Genomic DNA, 24,930 nt, shown 5'->3' with positions numbered 1-24,930 from the left:
GAGGGGGAGTGGCATTTTTGATAAGGGATAGCATTATAGCTGTGCTGAGGGAGGATATTCCCGGAAATACATCCAGGGAAGTTATTTGGGTGGAACTGAGAAATAAGAAAGGGATGATCACCTTATTGGGATTGTATTATAGACCCCCTAATAGTCAGTGGGAAATTGAGAAACAAACTTCTAAGGAGACCTCAGCTATCTATAAGAATAATAAGGTGGTTATGGTAGGGGATTTTAACTTTCCAAACATCGACTGGGACTGCCATAGTGTTAAGGGTTTGAATGGAGAGGAATTTGTTAAGTGTGTACAAGAAAATTTTCTGATTCAGTATATGGATGTACCTACTAGAGAAGTTGCAAAACTAGACCTACTCTTGGGAAATAAGGCAGGGCAGGTGACTGAGATGTCAGTGGGGGAGCACTTTGGAGCCAGCGACCATAATTCTATTAGATTTAAAATAAATGATGGAAAAAGATAGACTAGATCTAAAAGTTGAAGTTCTAAATTGGAGAAAAGCCAATTTTGACGGTATTAGGCAAGAACTTTCGAAAGCTGATTGGGGACAGATGTTTCCAGGTAAAGGGATGGTTGGAAAATGGGAAGCCTTCAGAAATGAGATAACAAGAATCCAGAGAAAGTATATTCCTGTCAGGGTGAAAAGAAAAGTTGGTAGGTATAGGGAATGCTGGATGACTAAAGAAATTGAAAATTTGGTTAAGAAGAAGAAGGAAGCATATGTCAGGTATAGACAGGATAGATCGAGTGAATCCTTAGAAGATTATGAAGAAAGTAGGAGTATACTCAAGAGGGAAATCAGGAGGGCAAAACGGGAACATGAGATAGCTTTGGCAAATAGAATTAAGGAGAATCCAAAGGGTTTTTACAAATACATTAAGGACAAAAGGGTAACTAGGGAGTGAGTAGATCCCCTCAAAGATCAGCAAGGCAGCCTTTGTGTGGAGCTGCAGAAAATGGGGGAGATACTAAATGAGTATTTTGCATCAGTATTTACTGTGGAAAAGGATATGGAAGATATAGACTGTAGGGAAGTAGATGGTGACAACTTGTAATATGGACATTTTGCAGAGGAGGAAGTGCTGGATGTCTTGAAAGCATGAAGATGGATAAATCCCCAGGACCTGATCAGGTGTACCCAAGAACTCTGTGGGAAGCTTGGGAAGTGATTGCTGGGTGTCTTGCTGAGATATTTGTATCATTGATAGTCACAGGTGAGGTGCTGGAAGACTGGAGGGTGGCATACGTGGTGCCACTGTTTAAGAAGGGCGGTAAAGACAAGCCAGGGAACTATAGACCAGTGAGCCTAATGTTGGTGGTGGGCAAGTTGTTGGAGGGAATCCTGAGGGACAGGATGTACATGTATTTGGAAAGGCAAGGACTGATTAGGGATAGCAAACATGGCTTTGTGTGTGGGAAATCATGTTTCACAAACTTGATTGAGTTTTTTGAGAAAGTAACAAAGAGGATTGATGCGGGCAGAGTGGTAGATGTGATCTATATGGACTTCAGTAAGGTGTTTGACAAGGTTCCCCATGGGAGATTGATTAGCAAGGTTAGATCTCATGGAATACGGGGAGAACTAACCATTTGGATACAGAACTGGCTCAAAGGTAGAAGACAGAGGGTGGTGGTGGAGGGTTGTTTTTCAGACTGGAGGCCTGTGACCAGTGGAGTGCCACAAGGATCGGTGCTGGGCCCTCTACATTTTCCCATATACATAAATGATTTGGATGTGAGTATAAGAGGTACAATTAGTAAGTTTGTAGATGACACCAAAATTGGAAGTGTAGTGCACAGCGAAAAGAGTTACCTCAGATTACAACATGATCTGGACCAGATGGACCAATGGCCTGGGAAGTGGCAGATTGAGTTTAATTTAGATAAATGTGAGATGCTGCATTTTGGGAAAGCAAATCTTAGTAGGTCTTATACACTTAATGGTAAGGTCCTTGGGAGTGTTGCTGAACAAAGAGACCTTGGAGTGCAGGTTCATAGCTCCTTGAAAGTGGAGTCACAGGTAGATAGGATAGTGAAGAAGGCGTTGGGTATGCTTTCCTTTATTGGTCAGAGTATTGAGTACAGGAGTTGGGAGATCATGTTGTGGCTGTCCAGGACATTGGTTAGGCCAGTTTTGGAATATTGCGTGCAATTCTGGTCTCCTTCCTATTGGAAAAATGTTGTGAAACCTGAAAGGGTTCAGAAAAAATTTACAAAGATGTTGCCAGGGTTGGAGGATTTGAGCTATAAGGAGAGGCTGAACAGGCTGGGGCTGTTTTCCCTGGAGCATCGGAGGCTGAGGGGAGACCTTATAGAGGTTTACAAAATTATGAGGGGCATGGATAGGATAAATAGACAAAGTCTTTTCCCTGGTGTCGGGGAGTCAGAACTAGAGGGCATAGGATTAGGGTGGGAGGGGAAAGATATAAAAGAGACCTAAGGGGCAATGTTTTCATGCAGAGGATGGTATTTGTGTGGAATGAGCTGCCAGAGGATGTGGTGGAGGCTGATACAATTGCAATGTTTAAGAGGCATTTGGATGGGTATATGAATGGGAAGCATTTGGAGGGATATGGGCCGGGTGCTGGCAGATGGGACTAGATTGGGTTGGGATATCTGGTCGGCATGGACAGAAGGGTCTGTTTCCATGCTGTACATCTCTATGACTCTATAGTTCTTAGAACTGAAGAGATCAAAGGGTATGGGGACAAAGTGAGAACAGGTTACTAAATTAGATGGGAGAAAGTGAGGTCTGCAGATGCTGGAGATCAGAGCTGAAAATGTGTTGCTGGAACAGCGCAGCAGGTCAGGCAGCATCCAGGGAACAGGAGAATCGACGTTTCGGGCATAAGCCCTTCTTCAGGAAGCCATTCCTGAAGAAGGGCTTGTGCCCGAAACGTCGATTCTCCTGTTCCCTGGATGCTGTCTGACTTGCTGTGCTGTTCCAGCAACACATTTTCAGTACTAAATTAGATGATCAACTCTGATTATATTAAATGGCAGAGAAGTCTCAAAGGGCCGAATGGCCTGTCTTCCTCTTTTACATGCTTGGAGTTGACTATTGACTTTTGAGGAAAAAAGTATAATACCAGTATTTTCAAGCGAAATGTTATCCAGAGTTGCTGGGAATTCATGCAGAGGGCGATAGGGAGAGAGCATTCCACATTCAGTTTGTCGTGTGAAGCCTTTTGAGAGTGATGGATATACCAAGTTCTGAACCAATGAGAAATCTTTAGATAGATTCAGGTGTGTTCCGAATAAAAGGAGTTTAAAATTTAAAAAAATAATCTTGGAATATGAAGTGATTATTAAACCTCAGCCAAAATGTTGTAATGGAAAATAAGCGGAGGTTAGATTAGATTCCCAACAGTGTGGAAAAAGGCCCTTCAGCCCAACAAATCCACACCGACCCTCCAAAGAGTAACCCACCCAGACCCATTTCCCTCTGACTAATGCACCTAACACTGTAGGCAATTTAGCATGGCCAATTCACCTGACCTGCACATCTTTGGATTGTGGGAGGAAACCGGGAGCACCCGTAGGAAACCCACGCAGTCAGTCGCCCGAGGCTGAAATCGAACCTCGGTCCCTGGCGATGTGAGGCAGCAGTGCTAACCACTGAGTCACCGTGCCACCCCTTTCTGGGGTTTAAAAATAGAGAAAAGAAGAATGGATTTGAAGTTGCGACAGGGATAATACAGCACTTGGGAAAGAACATAAGAACAGTTAAGAAAGAGTTACTTAGGTTTCACTTCAAAATTTTAATTACTTAAAACCCATTAAATTATTAATAAGAAAGTATCTTTCGTTCACCTGTACAAATTGTCTGGGCTGGGTCATGCTGACAGGACAACTCTAGATATTCTTAAAATGGAAACGTTTGGGGTGGCATGGTGGCTCAGTGGATAGCTTTGCTACCTCATAGCGCCAGGGTCCTATGTTTAATTCGACTCTCAGGTGACTGGCTGTGTGAAGTTTGCACATTCTCCCCATGTCATTGTGGGTTTCCTCTGGGTGCTCTGGTTTCCTCCCACAATCTGAAGATGTGCGGGTTAGGTGGATTGGCAATGCTAAATTGCCTGTAGTGTCCAGGGATGTGTAGGCTAGGTGGGTTAGCCATGGGAAATGCAGAGTTACGGGGAAAGGGATGGATCTGGGTGGGGTGCTGTTTCGACGGTTGGTGTGGACTCAATGGGCCTGCTTCCACACTGTTGGGATTCTATGAATATAGTCAGCTACCAAAGCATACTGATTCAGAGACACAGCTGTTACTTCAGCTAAATTTATAAAGTGTGGATAGATTGTTTCTAATGTGTTTTTAAAAATCTTTGAATTTGTGTTATAAAAAAAAGTGATATTTTCCCTTGGCTATCTTCATACCTGTTCACAAACATTTTTGTTCCTTTATTTAAAAACAAAACTTCAACATGTCTGCTTATATTTTCATAAAAGATTACTTTGCTACAAAACCAAAAAGTAATTATGATCTATCCAGCCAGGTTCCTGTTGCAAGTCTGGCTTGTCTAGTATCATCGGCTGACATTTCCCCTGTAACTGTTATGAGACCAAAATAGTATACACTGTGGACAAAATTCAATTATAGATGTAAGTGCTATCATTCTGCCACTTTGCATGCAGAGAAGCGTGTGTGGAAGATGATAGCTCAACCAGCCACTGCTAAGTTCATACCTAATAACTTGGGGATTCCATTCCTGATATCCATTACATTTGAATGTTGCTACGTTAACATAACACAGTCATCCTGACTATTCTACACTGAGGTGACCACAGGTTCAATAATTGTAAGCCTCCTGAGATATAGAAATCCCGCCCCACCCGTCGTTAACAATTTTCTGTGTTGACAAGATAATGGTAAGGACAACAGACCACAATGAACACTATCATCTCTGTAGCTGATGTAACAAGTGAAGCATCTATCTAGATTAAACTGAAAGTACTACTTGATTTGATGGAAAGAGATGTCATAATCTATAAGGGGCAGATTTAGTGGCGGCACAGTGGCTCAGTGGTTAGCATTGCTGTCTCACAGCACCAGGGTCCCAGTTCGATTCCAGCCTCAGATGAGTGTCTGTGTGGAGTTTGCACATTCTCCCCGTATCTGTGTGGGTTTCCTCCGGGTGCTCCAGTTTCCTCCCACAGTCCAAAGATGTGCAAGTCAGGTGAATTGGCCATGCTAAATTGCCCATAGTATTAGGTGCATTAGTCAGAGGGAAATGGTCTGGGTGGATTACTCTTCGGAGGGTCAGTGTGGACTGGTTGGGCTAAAGGGCCTGTTTCCATACTATAGGGAATCTAATCTATACTTGTGTAGCTCCATCACATCTTTAAAAAATGGTTTGCTATATACAAATTGGTTTAGTTTCCAGAAATGTAGCCCTGAAATTATGCCCATATAAAGTTTCCATATTTAAGGAACTAAACATAAAAGGTAAAGTCTCCGTAGTCTTACCTGACCTCATTCGGGAGAGATGACTGGTGGTGGCTTAACCTGACAGTCCACCATGCTTCAGGTGAGAGGAGAGGTTGAGAAGGATGATCATTCATAGTAACGTTAAGGAACTAAACCCAATGCGAATATCAAATTTTTCACAAATTGTTGTGATGAACGGATATTGTTTAGTACAATTTAGAAGAGATCACTCGGGAGTTATCATTGTTTCATACTTAATTTGAGACATACAGTTTCCAGCAACAACAATTTCTACTTTCAATCTGAGAAGCTATTTTCCAACGTGTGGGCCGTATCGCTTGTGAAATACCCAAACAACACGAGAGCATGATTCAAACTTGCACCTCCTGTTGGAAACTGTGGGACTGGTGTCCCATTGCAGCAAGTGCAACTTTGATGTCGAATGGAAAACCTTTTTGTGTCGATATTTCAGACACTAACCTTCATTCTGAACCTGACAAATTAGATGGCATTAGTATAATGCTTAACCCATGAGATAAAGGTGATTGGCAGTGTTGCCTGGACTTGTTCAGTCGTCTTTAGCCGTACATACTAAACCTTGCATAGAAAGCTTCATCTCTGTGAGAAATTCTGAAGAAATATCATCATTTACATGGCCGGATGATCGTCAGAGGAATCTGCAGTAGAGGCTCATGCCTCCCCAGAAGTTCTTGGACAGGCAACATATAAAAAGAGAAGCCTATGCTTTTTTTTGCAATCTACCTATAGCCCAGTTATTTGAATTTTGTTGGCGAAATATTAACTTTGGATTTTGGGTCCAAAAGCTTTCACTTGTTTAGATAAAATTTTACCATAAAAAATGACTACAAACTGTTCACAATAACCTTGGATAAACTGATAACTAGTGCATCACTGAGATTACAGCATTTGTGCATAAAATTACAAGGCTATGACTGTGACACATGCTACAAGCTATTCCAAGTAGTTCCAAGGTCACATCTGATTTTTCACATTCTTTACTCAACTCATCCAAAGCTACACACATTTCTTTGGAAATGCAAATAGATCTCATCAGTATTGAAATAGAAGATGGTTCACATACTGGCCTCATGGGTTTTGACAGTATACAGTAATTGTTAGCAAATGCAACAAGTAACATTTGAAAGATCATGTATTGCAACAATTATGAAAACATGGTGATTAATAGGTGGCCAGACCCCTTCCAGAGGTTTGAAAAACATTTTGTCGTTCCAGAGATGAGTGTTCTCAGAGATGTTATCTTCAGGGGCAAGCACGTCATAGAATCATAGATTCATACAGCGCAGAAATAGATTCTTCGGTCAAACCAGTCCATGTCAAACATAATCCCAAACTAAACTAGTCCCACCGCCCTGCTCCTAGCCCATACCTCTCCAAACCTCTCCTATTCATGTACTTATCTAAGTATATTTTAGATGTTGCAACTCTGCCCATATCCACTACTTTCCTCAGAAAGTTCATTCCACATGCAAACCATACTCTTTCAAAAATATTGCCCCATATGTCTCTTTTAAATCTCTCTCCTCTCACCTTAAAAAGACAACCGGAAGCGGCAGGGACAGACCACTATAAACACCGGAGGAAACATCAAAGAAGCGCTTCGCAGGAGGCTCCCAAGCACTGATGATGTCGCCTAGCCAGGGGACGAAACGTTTGCAACAAAAACTTCCAGCTCGGCGAACAGAACCACAATAACGAGCACCCGAGCTACAAATCTTCGCACAAACTTTAAAAATATACCCCCTAGTCTTGAAATCCTGCATCCTAGGGGAAAGACACCTACCATTAACCCTCTCTGTACACCTCATGATATTATAAATCTCTATAAAGTTACACCTCAACCCCCCATGCTCCAGTGAAAATAAAAGTCCCAGCCTATCCAGCCTTTCTTTATAACGCAAACCTTCCATACCCGGCAACATCCTGGTAGACTTGATGTCTAACTGTATCTGCCTGAAACACGTACGGAGATAGCTCAAGCCAAAGACTGGCTACAGAAACCATACATTGACCAGATGTAAATAGCTGGAAGAAATATGAGGCATGCCGAGCTTCTTGGTCCAATTAGCACCAAGTATCTGCATATCCATGGAGCAGGACTGCAACTCATCTGTTCACTTTCTGTCAATTATGCCAATATTGGCCAGTTATATAGAACCTTCAGCCCAGTCTTTGAAGATTTATAGAGATCCAATCAATGCTGACTAGGGCAAGATTTTGAACGTGAAGTCCAGTGAGATCTACCTCTATGTCAGGAGTAATTCGCTGCATCCTTTAACTATTTGTAGGCCATGAAGCAAGTTCCTCATTAGACAGCCATGAATTGCCAACTAAGTGGTATTACAGCTTGTTAAATACCTTTTTAAAGGCACAATGACAGGCACAAACAGCATTTGTCAGCAGAGTGTTGCCTGCATGGCAACATGCTCCATGTTTATTCACTTAAATGGCCATGTCAGAAAGTGGGTGGGAGCTAGTCTTTGATCCAGTCAAGTGGGGAGTCTGTCAGCGATGGGCACAGTCTGCCCGCAGTCTAAGGACTTGGCCTTGGTCATTCTTCTGCCTCTCTAAATCATCCCCAATGCCCACCCATAGTTTGTTATTGCCCAGTAGGGGTTCACCACACACTGGTCAGCAACTGAACAATTTTAAACATGTGCTTTCATTTATATCCACTGAAAATGAACACAAACAAAATGGAGAGAGGCTGCAGTTTGCCCCAACAAAGCAAACCAAATGTTGTCATGACCAACAACTGTTCCATAGTCCATGATGATCTGCTGTACTCAGCTCTCATCTTCTGGAACCAGATAACATTCAGGTCCTCCCCGACTTGTAACACCTGATACGACTGAGCTCCGTTCTTGCACAAGTTGAGTTCCCTCCAGCTCAATGTATCCTCCTCTTTCAAGGACTGCTCCTGTTCTCTCAGTTTCTCAAGATCCAGTACCTCTCCTTGCTGCCTTCTCCAATTGTGCAGAGCACATCACACCCAGGCTGTGGTGGCACACACATGGTCCAGACTGAACCGGACTAAACTTTCAGTAGAGTCCATTGTCTTACTTACATCACACTTGATGAACTTAGTATTTCCTTCCCCCTCAACTGGAACATCCTTGGTTTCTCCAACTTACCTAAACATATCAAATTCTTTCGAACTGCTCTGAATTTTCTTTGCATCAAAAACAACAACGCATCTTCACAGGCAATCTCACTTGTGGCTTGGTTGAAATCACAGTAACCTGTGAATCACAGGGTGCTGGCTTTAATTCCCACCTGGGCTTGAGCACAAAAAAAAATCAAAGCTAACACTTAAGTGCAGTGCTGAGGTAGCATTGTCCCATTGGAGGGTACTGTCTTTTGGATCAATAGTTACCCAAAGCCCCATTCACCTGCTCAGGCGGATATAAAGGATGCTTTGGCACTATTTTGGAGAAGAACAAGATAGTTATCCCTGATCTGTTCATCAGTATTTATCCCTCCATCATCACTGTCATCAAAACAAAACTCTGTTCAATATCACATTGCTGTTTGGCAGCTTGCTGAATGGAGATTAGTGACCCATGTTTCCTGCTCGACAAGTGTCTACAATTTTCTGTATTTGGGGTCTAACTCTGTGACTCTGACGTAATTTTAGAATTATGTATGGTCATTGTACATTGTGATGCTAATTTTATTACTCCGACTTCATTTCAAGATGTACACATTGGCCACATCATTGATCTGCTGGCCAACCCTCCGTAGCCAACACACCACAACAACCAGTCTGGAAAATCTGTGACATAATCGAAAGATAACCTGATAGTCTGATGCTCAATTAGGTCATGATACAAGTTACTTTGATGTATCCAAACCGCAAAAGCAGAGAATGTTGCTGCAATGTATGTTAATAAAGACAATTAATTAAAGACTTCTGTTTTACAAGTGCTACTTCACAAAGTCCATTAAAATTATTCACTCTGGATTACTCAAGACGAGGTCTGATGAATCGTTAGCTGAATGACTCCCTCAGCATTCTAATTTAAAGCTTTTACAGTTTTTTGAAGCTTATTTCAACTTTCATTGCTGACTTCAGTATAATATTTCTTCATTATATATCCTCAGAGGGTATCTAAATCTATTCTGAAGAATAGATCTTGGAGGATACTTGTCTGTGCTTTGCATACTCAAAGCAGAAGGACTTCTGATTCAAAGCATATGGTTTGCTTATGGTACTTGTCTGTATTGAACCAATTAACATGTCTACCCACAATATTTCTTTACAAATTTATGACGTTGGGGACTGCTCGCTGCAGTTTTGATTGCTCATTGGTTGTTGTAATTTATCTATTTACCACAAGAAAATGTAATGAGGCCTCAGGCAAATGTGGCTGAACAGACTTATCACATGTTTCATTGATAAAATGTTTGTGAGGAGATTTTGCAAAACTCTCTTAAAAACAGGGTAAGCTGCAATGGGAATTTTAAAACGTAATTTCACAGTAGCAGTGTTCCAAAGTTATAACTTGAGCAACAGATGCTATAATTGTAAAACATTTCATTGTTTTCACTTATTATAAATTAGGTGTAATGCCATTTCAAGTTCACTAGAAAATGGTTTGCTTTCTTGAGTTGCCCATTCTGTTTGAGCACTATCCAGATTATTATAATAATTTTGGGGAAATTGCTTGCGTAAAATGCATTTTATTTTTGTGAAGCAACTGATGGCCTTTACTCCAGTTCCCAGACTAGAGAAGCTGAGGTCACCTTCACTTTGAATTTGGAAAAACGATCAGAGTATCTTTTTGTAAACAGTGTAATTTGGTCACCATTCTTATTTCATCCATATTTGATCAATTTTTCATGGGTAAAGTTAGTACATCTCAGAGTCAGTTCCAGTTTTCAAAGCTTTTATCATTATGCAAGTATCCTGTTACATGTCCCATGCCCAGTAATGCATGAAGGTGTCATCATTATTAAAACTCATTTTTAGAAAATGGACATTAATGAACCATTAAGGTGGCTGCCAATGTGGGGAGTGGTCAGGTGATCTTTGAAATTACGACCAAGACTATCAAACTTGCAGAGAGTTTTGATTAGGATCATAATGAATCAGGTCTTGCCCTTGAACGAATGTCCCTACACTACTCTCATACATGGAAGTCATGCCAGCCATTGTTGAAGCTTAGCTCAAAACACAGAGCGAATGGATTCCCTGACTCTATCTCCAGTTTAATGAAGGAAATGAGATCAGTTAACTGTTCTATTTGAACAGAGTATCAGTGGCAGTGGGCCATCTGACAGAAACTAGTTCTCTAATAGTGAAATGTTTTTAGTCTAACACTCAGAAGGAAGTTCCCACAACGTGTCATCTCACATCTCTGAAGGCCTGATTGGTATCTCCAGGCTCCAGAATTGATTCACTTTTGTAGCAGTTGAAGAGAAAGAGGAATCAATTACATGTTTTACTCCCTCCCTAGAGCAGGTGCTGCTAATAATTCACATTGCTTTTTAAGCATTTAGTTATTACAATAAACACTATGGATTTCTTTATGCTGCTATAAATCCAGAATCAGCAAAATGCAAAAGAATGTCACCAACTTCAAAACAAAAATTGCTGGATAAATTCAGCAGGTCTGGCAGCATCTGTGGAATGAAAACAGGATTAATGTTTTGGATGGAGTGGCCTTTCTTCAGAACTTACTGTAACTCTTACTTGCTTTCTGGGCAGTTCGGGATGGGCTATAACTGCTGGCCTAGAAGTGACGCCCTTATCATGTCAATGCATTTAAAAAAAAACTTGTTAGCCTGTTGAACAATATTACTGTGAGGCTGACCCAGCAAGCTTGTAATTTCATACATAGAAATGAATAAGATCGCAGAAAACCAAAGTTTAAGGTACATTGGTCCATAGTTTCCTTTGTAGGTTTGTCTACTTTATGCATTATTTACTTGACTGGGGCTGAAATGCTTATACATTGTTTTGGTGTTTTTCAGTTGATTGTAGAAACGGATCGATGCACTTTTCCTTTGAAACTAACTTCATCAGAAGAGGTGAATGAAGTAGTGGGGAACCTGGGATCGTGCCTCAAGAAGATGCTTCCTGGTGTCTCTCCAATGTAGGTACCCTCTTTAATGTCATGGCCTTTGTATCATTGATGGCAAAACCACCTCTACCCAGTTGTTGAAAATCTTTGTTTTGAAATCTCAAGTTGCGAAGGGCTTCTTGAGCTTGCTACTTTTTCATACTTTCTTCCATCTAATGGTACAGAGAATCAGAAATTGGCTGCTTACCCCTCCAACCTTTGTTGTTATTCAGTGCGATTATAGTTGATCTGCGATTTAACACAGTAAATATGTTTTAGTTCCGCATACCTTAGATGTTTGTTAACCAACTGTATTAACCAAACCAGTGTTAACCACGGTGGCACAGTGGTTAGCACTGCTGCCTCACAGCGCCAGAGACCAGAGTTCAATTCCCGCCTCAGGCGACTCTCTGTGTGGAGTTTGCACATTCTCCCCGTGTCTGCGTGGGTTTCCTCCGAGTGCTCCGGTTTCCTCCCACAGTCCAAAAATGTGCAGGTTAGGTGAATTGGCCATGCTAAATTGCCCATAGTGTTGGGTGAAGGGTAAATGTAGGGGAATGGGTCTGGGTGGGTTGCTCTTCGGCGGGTCGGTGTGGACTTGTTGGGCCGAAGGGCCTGCTTCCACACTGTAAGTAATCTAATCTAATCTAATTCGACAGACATTTACCTGTACTTTCACGCACATCTGCTGTATCCATTGCTCTCGATGTGGTCTCCTCTACGTTAGGGAGACAAGACACCAATTTACAGAACATTTCAGAGAACATCTCTGGGATACCCACACAAAACAACCCCACCGCCCTGTGGCCAAACACTTAACTCCCCCTCCCCCTCCACCAAGGACATGCAAGTCCTGGGCCGCCTCCATCGTCAAACTCTACCACCCAATGCCTGGAGGAAGAACGCCTCATCTTCCGCCTTGGGACCCTCCAACTACACGGGATCAATGTGGATTTTGCCAGTTTCTCATGTCCCCTCCCCCCACCTTATCTCAGATCCAACCCTCCAACTTGGCACCGACCTCTTGAACTGTCCGACCTGTCCATCTTCCTTCCCACCTATCCACTCCACCGTCCTCTACAACTTATCACCTTCGCCCTCACCTTCATCTACCAATCATGTTCCCAGATACCTTCCCCCCACATCATTTATCTTTCAGCCTCCTTGGGCCAACCCCTAATTCCTGATGAAGGGCTTATGCTGGAAATGTCAATCCCCTACTCCTCGGATGCTGCCTGACTGCTGTACTTTTCCAGCATCACGCTCTTTGACACTGATCCCCAGTATCTGCAGTCCTCATTTTCTCCCAACCAAAGGTGTTGTCAATCTCTGGTTTAAAATTAATAATGGATCTACCATCAGTTGCTGCTTATGAAAGAATTACAAACATCTACCAACCTTTGAAATGAAAGTGTTTCCTAATTTCACTGCTGAAAGGTCTGGCATAGAGAGCCCATTGTGCCGGTGCCAGATCTTTGAAAGATAAATCTCAATAAATCTCAGTCCCAACTTTCATCTGACACCTTCCAGTTTTCTCCCTTCAAGCATGCATCTGATTGCCTTTTTGCTGACTACAATTTAATTTGCTTTTATCACCCTTTCAGGAAATACATTCCACGATCTTCAAAACTCATGCTTCTCAGCTTGTCTCTACTTCTTTAGCCAAATACCTTAAAATCCATGAAGTTTGGTTACTGATCCGTCTGTCATTAATAAGTGTCTGCTTATTCACCTACATCAAAATCATTCATCATTAGGAACAACACTATTTAAACCTCTCTTTAATATCCTTTCCTCTAAGGACAATATTGCTAACATCTGAAAAGTAACAATTTGCTGGTCCATGGGGACGGTGGTGGCTGTAGGCGAATTGCTGGTGCAGGACATTGATGCAGTGGGCCAAATGGCTTTCTGTGTTGTAGAATTTAGGATTCTATGCTTCACTCAACTGCAAGTAACAAAGACCCACATTCCTATAATCATTTTGAGAAGTTTTCTTTGCAGTTTGTCTAACCTTGTCACAACCTTTTGTGATGTGTAGAATTGAAGACAATGCTCCAACTGAGGCCTAAACAACAATTTACAAAAGATAGCTATTATATCTTCTTTGTACTGCTACCTTCAAACATTGTCATTTGTTATACTTTCCATAACTTGTACCTGAATACATCACTTGATGCTACTTTGTGTTAAATATACATTCCATGCGTCCATCTATTTTATCAATCTGTTTCCTTCTGAATTGTCTTACTATTCTTTTTGTTGTTTATTGCATCTCGGAGTTTCGTATCATCTGCACACTTTTAAATTATGCCGTGGAAAACCAAATCTATATCATGAATGACAAATCAAAAGAGGAGTGGTGCAAATGCTAACTCCTGGGAACCATAGTGATTACTTTCCACCAGCCTAAAAAGCAACCATGCAAAACCACACTCTGCATTCTCTCTCTTAGCTAATTTCTTATTCACACTTTTACAATCCTATATATCAATGAACTTCAAGTTTGCTAACCAGTCTATTTCACACTAAATAAACTTGTACTGTGAATGGTAGGGTCCTGGAGAGAGACCTCTGGGTCCAGGTACGTAATTCTTTGAAATTTGCATCACAGGTAGACAGGATGGTTAAGAAGATGTCTAACATACTCAGACCTTTTGAGTATGGGAGTTAGGACATGTTGAGATTTTACAGAACAATAGTGAGATACTGTATGCAGTTCTGATCATTCTGTTATAGGAATGACATTATTTAAGCTGGAGAGGGTTCAGAAAAGATTTGCCAGGATGTTGCTGGGAATGGAGGATTTCAGTCATAAAAGTAGGCTCTGACTTGATTCCCTGGAGTGTGGGAGTTTGAGGGATGACGTTATAGAGGTTTATAAAATCAGGAGAGGCATAGATACGGTGAATAGCAAAGGTCTTTTCCCAAAGATAGGGCAGTTCAAAGCTAGGGGGCTTAGTTTTAAGTTGAGAGGAGAAAGATTTAAAAAGGACATGAGGGGTAACCTTTTTTACATGGTGGTTAGTGTGTGGAATGAACTGCCAGAGGAAATGGTGGATGTAGGTACATTTCCAACATTCAAAAGACATTTGGATAGGTACATGAATAGGAAAGGTTTGGAGGGGCATGGGCCAGGGACAGACTAGGTGGGACTAGTTTCATTTGGGAACTTAGTCAGCATGGACTAGTTGGACCGAACGGTCTGTTTCCATACTGTGTGACTGTATCTGGTGATAATTTTCAATTAAGCTAATCAAGTTTGAATTACCTTTAATAATCTGTGCTAGCTGATTGACCTGTATTTCTCCAAGTTACAATTAAATTAATCTTGAATTAATGTCTCTCAAAGCTTTCCCTGTACAGTCATTGGATTAAACGATCTGTAGTTGTCAGGTTCATCTCTCTCCATTTTGGGATCAGAGTGGTAACATTTCTCATTCTGCAGTCATCACTGATATTTCAAGGAGGATTAGAAGATTATGGGAGAACCTCTGCTATCTCCATTTTATGTGCAATAATTTAAGAAGCATCCCATGTGAATTGGATGACTTTTCTACTTTGCCAATTTTTTTTAAGTACCTCTGCTTCAACTATTTATGTGCTATCCAATTTCATTTTTACCTCTTGCTTTACTGTTTGTCACTGTTAGGTTCTTTGACTATTTTACTCAAATCAGTGTCCTCTGGTTTCGAACCCTTCTCTTGTTGAGACGAATTTTCTGTACTGTGTCTTGATCCCTCATGACCTTGAACACCTTTACCATATCTCCTATCAATCTTCTCTCAGGAGAGAAAATACTGTATTGATTTAATTAAATTCTCTCCTCCCTGGAGCCACTTTCTTAATCTTAGAAAGTATAGAAAAGATCTTTTCCTACTGCTAAAATGCCGTGTCCAGGTTAGGCACAGTATGTCACTTGAGGCTGAGCCCATGTTTTGTCAACATTCTTCGAAACTTCGTTGCTTTTGTACTCCATACCTGATATAAAGTTTACTTTATAATCTTTTAAACAGTTCCTCAACCTGTCTTCCCATCTTCAAAGTTTTCTGTGATAAATTTAATTTGCGGTGTGTCTGTGGGTTTCCACCTGACTGTCAGAATCCTTTTGAAGACTAATACTGTCCTCCTCGTGGTTCACAGTAATTTGAAATATTTCATCACATGAAACTTTTGAAAGTTTGTCTTGCTCATCAAAATGTGTATTTGAGATCTTTTGGAAGCCTTGATATATCTATCATTATTGCCTTCAGACAGTTTCAACACTTCATTGAAAACTCGGTCAAGTTGGTTAAAACAATTTGCCCTTAACAAATCTGCGCTACAGGCCTTATTTAATTCGCCTGTACATGTATTGTGTCCAGGTTATTACTTCAAAACGTTTTACCACCAGTAAATTGATCGGTATGTATTTAATTTGCAACCTCTTCTGAACAATGGTTTGGAATTCTCTTGTCCTTTGGCACCATCTCTGTATACAAGAAAGACTAGAAGATTATCGTCAGTATCTCCTCAATTTCTAGCCTGCTTTACCCTAGCGTCTTCATCTCACCTTGTTTGTTGACTTAGCAACCTTAAAGATCAGCCAGCTTGTTCAGTATCTTTTTTTTTTGTTTTACCAATTTATGTACAATCCAGTCTCCCAACAATCTATTTTCTCGCTATAAATTTGGGGTGGCACTTGGTTAAGAGGATTGCAGTGCACTCATTGAGAATTTAAGCCATGGTCTCTGTCTTCAGGTAGAAATCCCCTTTTTGATCCAAATTAATCCCAATCTTTCTCTTGCCACTCTTTGGCTATTTAGATCTTCGAAGAAGACTTCTGAATTCTCTTTCATACTATCTGTCAGTCTCAAACCTAATTTGCTGTTTTTATTTTTCCATTGCTAATCTACAGTTTACAATACTATATTCAAAGGTCACCAATTGATACTTGATCCACTTGCCATGCCTCATTTCCTAGAAAGAAAGTTGAGGGCTGCAGATGCTGGAGATCAGAGCTGAAAATATGTTGCTGGAAAAGCGCCGCAGGTCAGGCAGCATCCAAGAAACGGGAGAATCGACGTTTCGGGCATCCAAGAAACGGGAGAATCGACGTTTCGGGTTTTTACAAATGTCGTGTTGCTGATCGAGTAACTCAGCGGCTTGTTGGCCACTGTTGTATGTGATGTACATAAATGATCTGGAAGAGGGCTCTGTTGGTATGATCAGCAAGTTTGCAGATGACACGAAGATTGGTGGAGTAGCAGAAAGCATAGGGAACTGTCAAAGAATACAGGAGGATATAGATAGACTGGAGAGTTGGGTGGGAAAGTGGCAGATGGAGTTCAACCCAGACAAATGTGAGGTAATGCATTTTGGGAAGTCTAGTTCTAGAGCGAATCATACAGTAAACAGAAGAGCCTTAGGAAAGTTTGATAAGCAGAGATCTGGGTGTTCAGGTCCATTGTACCCTAAAGGTTGCTGCACAAGTGGATAGAGTTGTCAAGAAGGCATATAGTATGCTTGCCTTCATCAGATGGAGTATTGAGTATAAGAGCTGGCAAGTCATGTTAAAATTGTACAAGACATTGGTTCGGCCGCATTTAGAATACTGTGTACAGTTCTGGTTACCACATTACCAAAAGGATGTGGATGCTTTGGAGAGGGTGCAGAGAAGGTTTATGAGGATGTTGCCTGGTATGGAAGGTGCTAGCTATGAAGAGAGGTTGAGTAGGTTAGGATTGTTTTCATTAGAAAAAAGAAGATTGAGGGGGGACCTGATTGAGGTTTACAAAATCATGAAGGATATAGACAGGGTAGATAGAGACAAGCTTTTTCCCAGGGTGAGGGATTCAGTAATGAGAGATCATGCTTTCAAGATGAGAGGTAAAAAGTTTAAGGGGGATACACGCGGCAAGTACTTTACACAGAGGGTGGTAGGTACCTGGAACACGTTGCCAGCAGAGGTAGTAGAGGCAGACACAGTAGGTTAATTTAAGGTGCATCTGGACAGATGCATGAGTAGGTTGGGAGCAGAGGATATAGTGGTTGGGATCGGCTCAGGCTTGGAGGACCAAAGGACCTGTTCCTGGGCTGTAAATTTTCTTTGTTCTTCTTTGTGTTTTTTTAAAGGTTAGGTGGTTTGGCCATGCTAAATTGCCCATGGTGTCCAAAGATGTGTAGGCAAGGTGGATTAGCTACAGGAAATGCAGGGTTATAGGGATACAGTAGGGGTTGGGTCTAGGTGGGATGCTCTTCGGAGTGTTGGTGTGGACTCGGTGAGTGGAATGGCCTGCTTCCGCACTGTAGGGGTTCTGTGTATGTATCCAGCGAAGCCTGTTTCCACATTGTGCTAGAAATGTGTAGGTCAAGAAAATTTTCTTGATTACATCTCAGAAATTCTTCCCTTCTCAGTTCTTTACAATATTGCTTACAATGGAAAATATTTCCTCTGTCATTTTTTTTTCTCTCTCTTTCGCCCTCTCTCACTCTCGCTCTTTTTGCTGATCACAGACTTGATTTCTCCAGATAATGAATTCAAAGCCTTACTTCTGACTTCTGTATAATGTGTTGGCAGTACGTCTTCCTCTCCCTCAGGATCACCCGCAACACCATAGCTGTCCTCAATGTTTTTTGTGCTAATTCAAGGGACCCCTCTCTGTCATGAGTAATGTCCTCAAACTGTTGATCATAATGCATATTTGAACAATTTTACACTGCAGTTTTGTTCGTAGTCTGCAGGAACTCAGTTGTACTTTCACTGTGTGTCTTTTTTGATATACCTCATAAAAATGCAGCCTAATATTTGCCTTTATGAGTCTCTGCATAATTTGAGGCTTTTGACAATGTATGCAGCTTAAATAAATCACAATCAAATTGCACTTTTCATGGCACTGACCTGTGCTGTCACAGTAAAACAATGTTGCACACCCAGAAGAACTAAACACCACAATCTACTCTGCTCTTCATCAAGAATCTTTCACAATCCACTGAAAATGATTTTATTTATAATGCATTTAACACCTAATTAAACAATCTGTAGCCAGTCTGCTCCACCCGTGTCCTTTTGAATTGTAAAGGAATGATAAGTTTCAAATTTTGTTCTCTTACCTTTTAACTACTCTATTTTTATTCTGTCCATTTTCTCCATTATCTCCTGACTGACTGTGATATTAGCAAATTCCTCTGCTTTACAGAAACTGGTTTCAAAGTACTCATTTTATGTATCAACCATGTCACTTCTTCCATAAGGAGAGCTATTTTTGGTTCCTAATCAGCTCCATCATTCATTTGACTTCCCTTTTACTATTTACTCTTCAATGACTGATGGGTTCCTTTTAATGCGAGTTGTTGATGTGCACATGCACCTTGCTTGTCTTATCTCCTTTCTCCGTTAATCCCTCTGCTTCCTATCTTCAATATTGCTTCTACTGTTGTGGAATTACTAGTCTCATAATATTAATGAGTATGTGTTTTAAAAACAAATTCTAGCATACCTACTGTTTGCTAGATGTTTTGAAAATTGTATTGGTGCCATATGCTCAAATTAATGCTTGGGGACAAAGGAACAGTGCAACTTTCCTAAATTGACTTAATCTTCTGGGTTCCTACAGATCTTCTATTAAAAACCAAAGCTGCAAATTTCCCCATAAACTTGAGTTTACTGAAACTTACTAGGAGATGTGCAAGAACATCAAATAATGCCTTGCCAGTACACTTTGACCGAATTGGCGTTCAGCACAAAATGTTTTTTTGTTACAATACAACAACGTATTTCTCTGGTTGTCAGCTCCTTGATTTTCATTGGAAGTTTTTTGCTCTGATGCTTTAGTATCATATTTTAGGCTAGAAAAGAGGCTTGTCACCTAGTCTGCTCATTCCATTACCATTATCATCTACTCTTAATTACATTGTTCTGCTTTCCTTCAATTTGAATAATTGCATGAAAATAAATCATATAACTTACTTGCCCTCTGACTCACCTGTGTATTTGCACAGCCATACCTCAGTATACATGATTTGGAGATGCCGGTGTTGGACTGGGATGTACAAAGTTAAAACCACCTGATGAAGGAGCGACGCTCCAAAAGCTAGTGTGCTTCCAATTAAACCTGTTGGACTATAACCCAGTGTTGTGATTTTTAACTTTGTACACCCCAGTATACATTTTCTTCAAAAATCTGATTCCTTGTAGATTATTATTCTCTGACAAGATGATTAGAGTTGGACAGCATGGGAACAAACCTTTCGGTCTAACTTGTCCATGCTGACCAGATATCCTAATTAATCTGATTCCATTTGGCAGCACTAGGCACATATCCCTCTTAAACACTTCCAATTCCTGTACCTATCCGGATGCCTTTTCAATGTTGTAATTGTACCAGCCTCCACCACTTCCTCTGGTAGCTCATTCTATGCACGCATCACCCTCTGTGAAAATGTTGCCCCTCAGGTCCTTTTTAAATCTTTCCCCTCTCACCTTAAACCTATGCCCTCTAATTTTGGACTCCCCCACCCTGGGGAAAAGACTTTGGCTATTCACCCTATACATTCTCTTCATGAGTTTATAATTATCTATAAGGTTATCTGTCAGCCTCTGATGCCGTAGGGAAAAGACCCCCAGGCAACTCAGCCTTTCCCTCTAGCTCAAACTATCGAACACCAGCAACATTCTTTTAAATCTTTTCTGAACCCTTTCAATTTTAACAACATCTTTCCTAAAGCAGGGAGACCAGAACTGAATGTAGCATTGAAAAAGTGGCCTTACTAATCTCTTGTACAGCCACAACATGACATCCCAACTCCTATACTGAATGCTCTGACCAGTAAAGGAAAGCATACCAAACACCGCCTTCACTACCCTGTCTACCTGTGACTCCACCTTCAAGGAACTATGAATCTGCACCTACAGACTCTTTGTTGAGCACTGATCCCCAGGACACTTCCATTAAATGTTTAAGTCCTGCTCTGATTTGCCTTCCCAAAATGCAACACCTCATGTTTATCTGAATTAAATTCCATTTATCAACTTTTGGCCCTTCAACCCATCTGGTCAAGGTCCTGTTGTAATCTGAGATAATCTTCTTTGCTGTCCACTCCACCTCCAATTTTGATGTCATCTGCAAACTTACTAACTATACCTCCTATTTATAGTGGTCTGTCCCTGCCGCTTCCGGTTGTCAGTTTCAGCTGTCCGCTGTAGTGGCCGGTATATTGGGTCCAGGTCGATGTGTTTGTTGATGGAGTTTGTGGATGAGTGCCATGCTTCTAGGAATTCCCTGGCTGTTCTTTGTTTGGCTTGCCCTATAATGGTAGTGTTGTCCCAGTCAAATTCATGTTGCTTGTCGTCTGCGTGTGTGGCTACTAGGGATAGCTGGTCGTGTCGTTTCGTGGCTAGTTGATGTTCATGTATGTGGATCGTTAGCTGTCTTCCTGTTTGTCCTATGTAGTGTTTTGTGCAATCCTTACATGGGATTTTGTACACTACATTAGTTTTGCTCATGCTGGGTATCGGTTCCTTCGTTTTGGTGAGTTGTTGTCTGAGAGTGGCTGTTGGTTTGTGTGCTGTTATAAGTCCTAGTGGTCGCAGTAGTCTGGCTGTCATTTCAGAGATGTTCTTGATGTATGGTAGTGTGGCTAGTCCTTTGGGTTGCGGCATGTCCTCGTTCTGTTGTCTCTCCCTTAGGCATCTGTTGATGAAATTGCAAGGATATCCGTTTTTTGCGAATACCTTGTATAGGTGTTCCTCTTCCTCTTTTTGCAGTTCTGGTGTGCAGCAGTGTGTTGTGGCCCTTTTGAATAGTGTCTTGATGCAACTTCGTTTGTGTGTATTGGGATGGTTGCTTTCATAGTTCAGGACTTGGTCTGTGTGTGTGGCTTTCTTGTGTACCTTAGTGGTGAATTCTCCGTTTGGTGTTCTTTGTACCCTCACGTCTAGGAATGGGAGTTGGTTGTCCTTTTCTTCCTCTCTCGTGAATCGGATTCCTGTGAGTGTGGAGTTGATGATCCGGTGTGTTTTCTCTATGTCCGTATTTTTAATGATTACAAAGGTGTCATCAACGTATCTGACCCAGAGTTTGGGTTGAATTTGTGGTAAGACTGTTTGTTCTAACCTTTGCATTACTGCTTCTGCTATGAGTCCCGAGATCGTTGAGCCCATGGGTGTTCCGTTGATTTGTTCGTATATCTGGTTGTTGAATGTGAAGTGTGTTGTGAGGCACAAGTCCAGTAGTTTAAGTATGCCGTCTTTGTTGATGGGTTCAACGTCCTGTTGTCTGTTATGTCTGTTCAGCAGGTTAGCTATTGTTTCTCTGGCTAGGGCTTTGTCAATAGCGGCAGGGACAGGTCACTATAAATGCCGGAGGAAACACCACAGAAGCATTTCACAGGAAGCTCCCAAGCACTGAGGATGTCACCTAGACAGGGGACGAAACGTTTGCAACAAAAACTTCCAGCTCGGCGAACAGAACCACAGCAACGAGCACTTTGAATTAGCTGTAAAGTACTTAGACTCTTGAAGACTTGAAAAAAAAATCAATCTCTCTCTCTTGTCCTCTTGCTTTCTTACTTACTCTGTTTAGTATGGCAGCTGATCTGTGTGTAACTCCATTACCAAAATGGAGTATCCAAACCACGGAGAGGCCCACATGATAGAGTTGTGGTTCACTTGAGCTGGGGGCTATGCATTACCTTGTAGTCATGCACTTTGCTAGTTTTGTTTTCTCTAAGAAGACACAGACATCTGAGTTTGAAAGAGGATAATGCTCAAGCAGAGCATTATGGAAAGCATGGTATTGCGCATACATCTGGAAATAAGTGGGAAAGATTGCTGTTACTAAGTTACAGCAGATGGTCAATCTCTACGGGATCTTAAAGGTACCAAATTCATGGCCAGTGAAGATGCTGGAAACCTGAAAGCAAAACAGGAAATGCTGGGAATCCTCAAAAGGTCTGGCAGCAGCTATGGAACAAAGAAACAATGCTAATATTTGAGAACAGTGACCTTTTATCAGAACTGGGGAAGTAATATTTGAGTAGGTGAAAAGGATTAGAATGGAAAAAGCACAAAGGCTGTGATAAAATGAAAAACTGGAGAGGTTAAATGGCAAAAGAGCTGGTGAGTGGCTGCCATTCATAGCTTCTCAAGACTCAGTTCTTTAATTCTGTACTCGTCCCCTTTGATACCGCACCACCAAATCTTTGCCTTTTAGTCGCTTGCATCTCCCTATTTATCTCACACCTTTCCCCATCCCTGATTCTCCTCTTGTTTAAAGCTGATAAAATTTCTAACTTTTCCCAGCTCTGATGAAAGGTCATTGGCCTGAAGTATTCACTCTGTGTTTCTTTCTAGCATTACTGTGAGACCTGAGGGTTACTGTCAGATCTGCTAAGTATTCTCCTGCATTTTATTTCATCCTTATTTTAGATGTCTGATTAAATTTGCCATGGAGAATGACTTCATTCAAATCATGTATAGCTATCTATTTTGCCCAGAAATAGATTAATTTTAAAGAAATCCATCTCAAGATTTGTCACTTTGTAATTAGATACCAGGTATATGTGGGTTTTCATCTTCATTAAATGAACAGTGGATACCAGCAGCACGATGAGCATATAATTTATGACTCAGTGCATCTTCCTAATCTGCTAGCTGCAATTATTCATGGGACGGGTAGATTTTGTGCAAGTGGAGAAATCCTGGGGCAAGAATGAACATGATGAACTGAATGGCATCACGTGAAGCGGGGAAGCGATGGTCTAGTTGTATTATCTCTGGACTGTTAATCCAGAGACCGAGGGAGTGTTCTGGGGTTCAAATCTTGCCATAGAAGATGGTGGCATTTGAATTCACTATAAAATAAATCTGGAATTAAGACTCTAATGATGACGTGTATCCATTGTCTATTCTCAGTAAAAAAACTCATCTGGTTCACTGATGCTGTTTAGGGAAGGAAACTGACATCCACACCTGATCTGGCCTAAATATGACTCCAGACTCTCACCAACGTGGTTGACTCTTAACTGTCCTCTGGGTATTTAGGGGATGGGCAATAAATGCTGACCCAGCCAGAGACATCCTCATCCCATGGATGTATTTTTTTTTTTAAAAAACCTTATAAAGTATCACATAATGACTGCTTCGCGGTATGTATTATTTTTAACAGGATTTGCCTGCATCTGATCTTGATCTCATGAGGATAAAGTTAAATATTATGGTTCTGCGTTTGGGTTTTCCTCGAACACCTTTATGTCTTACTCTAAAGAGAGCTGTCTTCTGGTTTTTTTAAACAATTCAAGCTTCTGTTTTTGTATCTATAAATCAGTTGCTTCCACAGCATTCTGCTTCATATTCTGAAGAATGAGTGGCTAATATGTGAATTATTTAAACCACAGGTGCAATAAAGTGGGCAGCATTATTTCATTTATTTTGTAGAGGTGTTGATTTCTAAAAATAAGTGGACTGTGGTCTGAAAAGAGGTTAAAGTGCCAGAAATGTGAACCTGGAATCACTTCTGCTTTTTATTGGAGCAGAATGAGGGGTAGGCAACTAATTTGCTCACAATAGGTAAGTTGGTGATTTAAATGTTGCAACAAGGCAGCCTGCCTTAATTTTAAACACTTATTCAATTTTAATTCAATTTAACTATGCGGGAAATCCATCAGCTGTAATGAGGTAAGATCGCCTTTCGAGCATTGCTTGAGGAACAAGAGAAGCAGATGGATTTCTTGAAGTTACCACAAGCTACTCAGTAAAACCCCTCCCACTCATCTCTGCTCGACATCCCTTCAACTTGAGTTTGTCAATCTGTTTACCCCACACATTTTCAGGGATTTTCCTGCTCCCCTCAAGCATTCTGAATTATCTGTTTCTTTTATATATATGTCACAGGAGGGTATTGAAAAAAGTGACAATGGAACCTTCAGATCGACTGTCGTCTCTGCAGACCTTGTGGGATAGTCAGAATATTGCTGAACCAGGGCCTTGTGGTAAGTAAACTAACTGTGGATTTTAGGGGTCACTGCTTTGAAACTTAAAGTAGTAGAAAAACAACACTACAAGATGTTTGGTAATTATCGCCTTGTCACAAATAAAAATGGCTGTTCTTTGACCAAAAAGTCAAAAATACAATTGCTGAAATAATATGCATTTCATAAGATGAAGTCACATCTTCTGGAAAATACATTAAAATCCACCAATTTCAACTACTTTCAGATCTCAAGCCATGTTCTTCAAGTGCTGACTGTCATTCAAATCCTTACATAAAATGTGTGCAAGAGCTTTATTTTTATTTTTATTGTTTTTTCTACTACGTTGCCTTTTTGATTTGTTCTCCATATTAAATTGCTGTTTTGATTTTACTCCACTTGAAGTGCTTCAAGTTTGTCTGCTACAATTT

At 40.9% G+C, this 24,930-nt stretch overlaps 1 protein-coding gene across 8 annotated transcripts in view; it reads left to right on the top strand.

Annotated features, from left to right (window-relative positions):
- LOC122564345 (F-actin-uncapping protein LRRC16A-like) overlaps positions 1 to 24,930 on the top strand; it is a 472,988-nt gene that overhangs the window by 182,856 nt on the left and 265,202 nt on the right. For all 8 annotated transcript variants that reach the window (XM_087978643.1, XM_087978642.1, XM_087978641.1 and 5 more), the window contains exons 5-6: positions 11,463 to 11,584; positions 24,423 to 24,520. In XM_087978643.1, the coding sequence (XP_087834769.1) occupies positions 11,463 to 11,584; positions 24,423 to 24,520 (220 nt within the window). The remainder of the gene's footprint in view (positions 1 to 11,462; positions 11,585 to 24,422; positions 24,521 to 24,930) is intronic.

Source organism: Chiloscyllium plagiosum, unplaced genomic scaffold, assembly GCF_037043375.1.
Source record: "Chiloscyllium plagiosum isolate Xiang-an unplaced genomic scaffold, Cpla_swu_hap1 HiC_scaffold_34, whole genome shotgun sequence".
Classification (NCBI taxonomy): Eukaryota; Metazoa; Chordata; class Chondrichthyes; order Orectolobiformes; family Hemiscylliidae; genus Chiloscyllium; species Chiloscyllium plagiosum.
The sequence above is the reverse complement of the archived record's forward strand: the minus strand, read 5'-3'. Positions and strand labels throughout refer to the sequence as shown.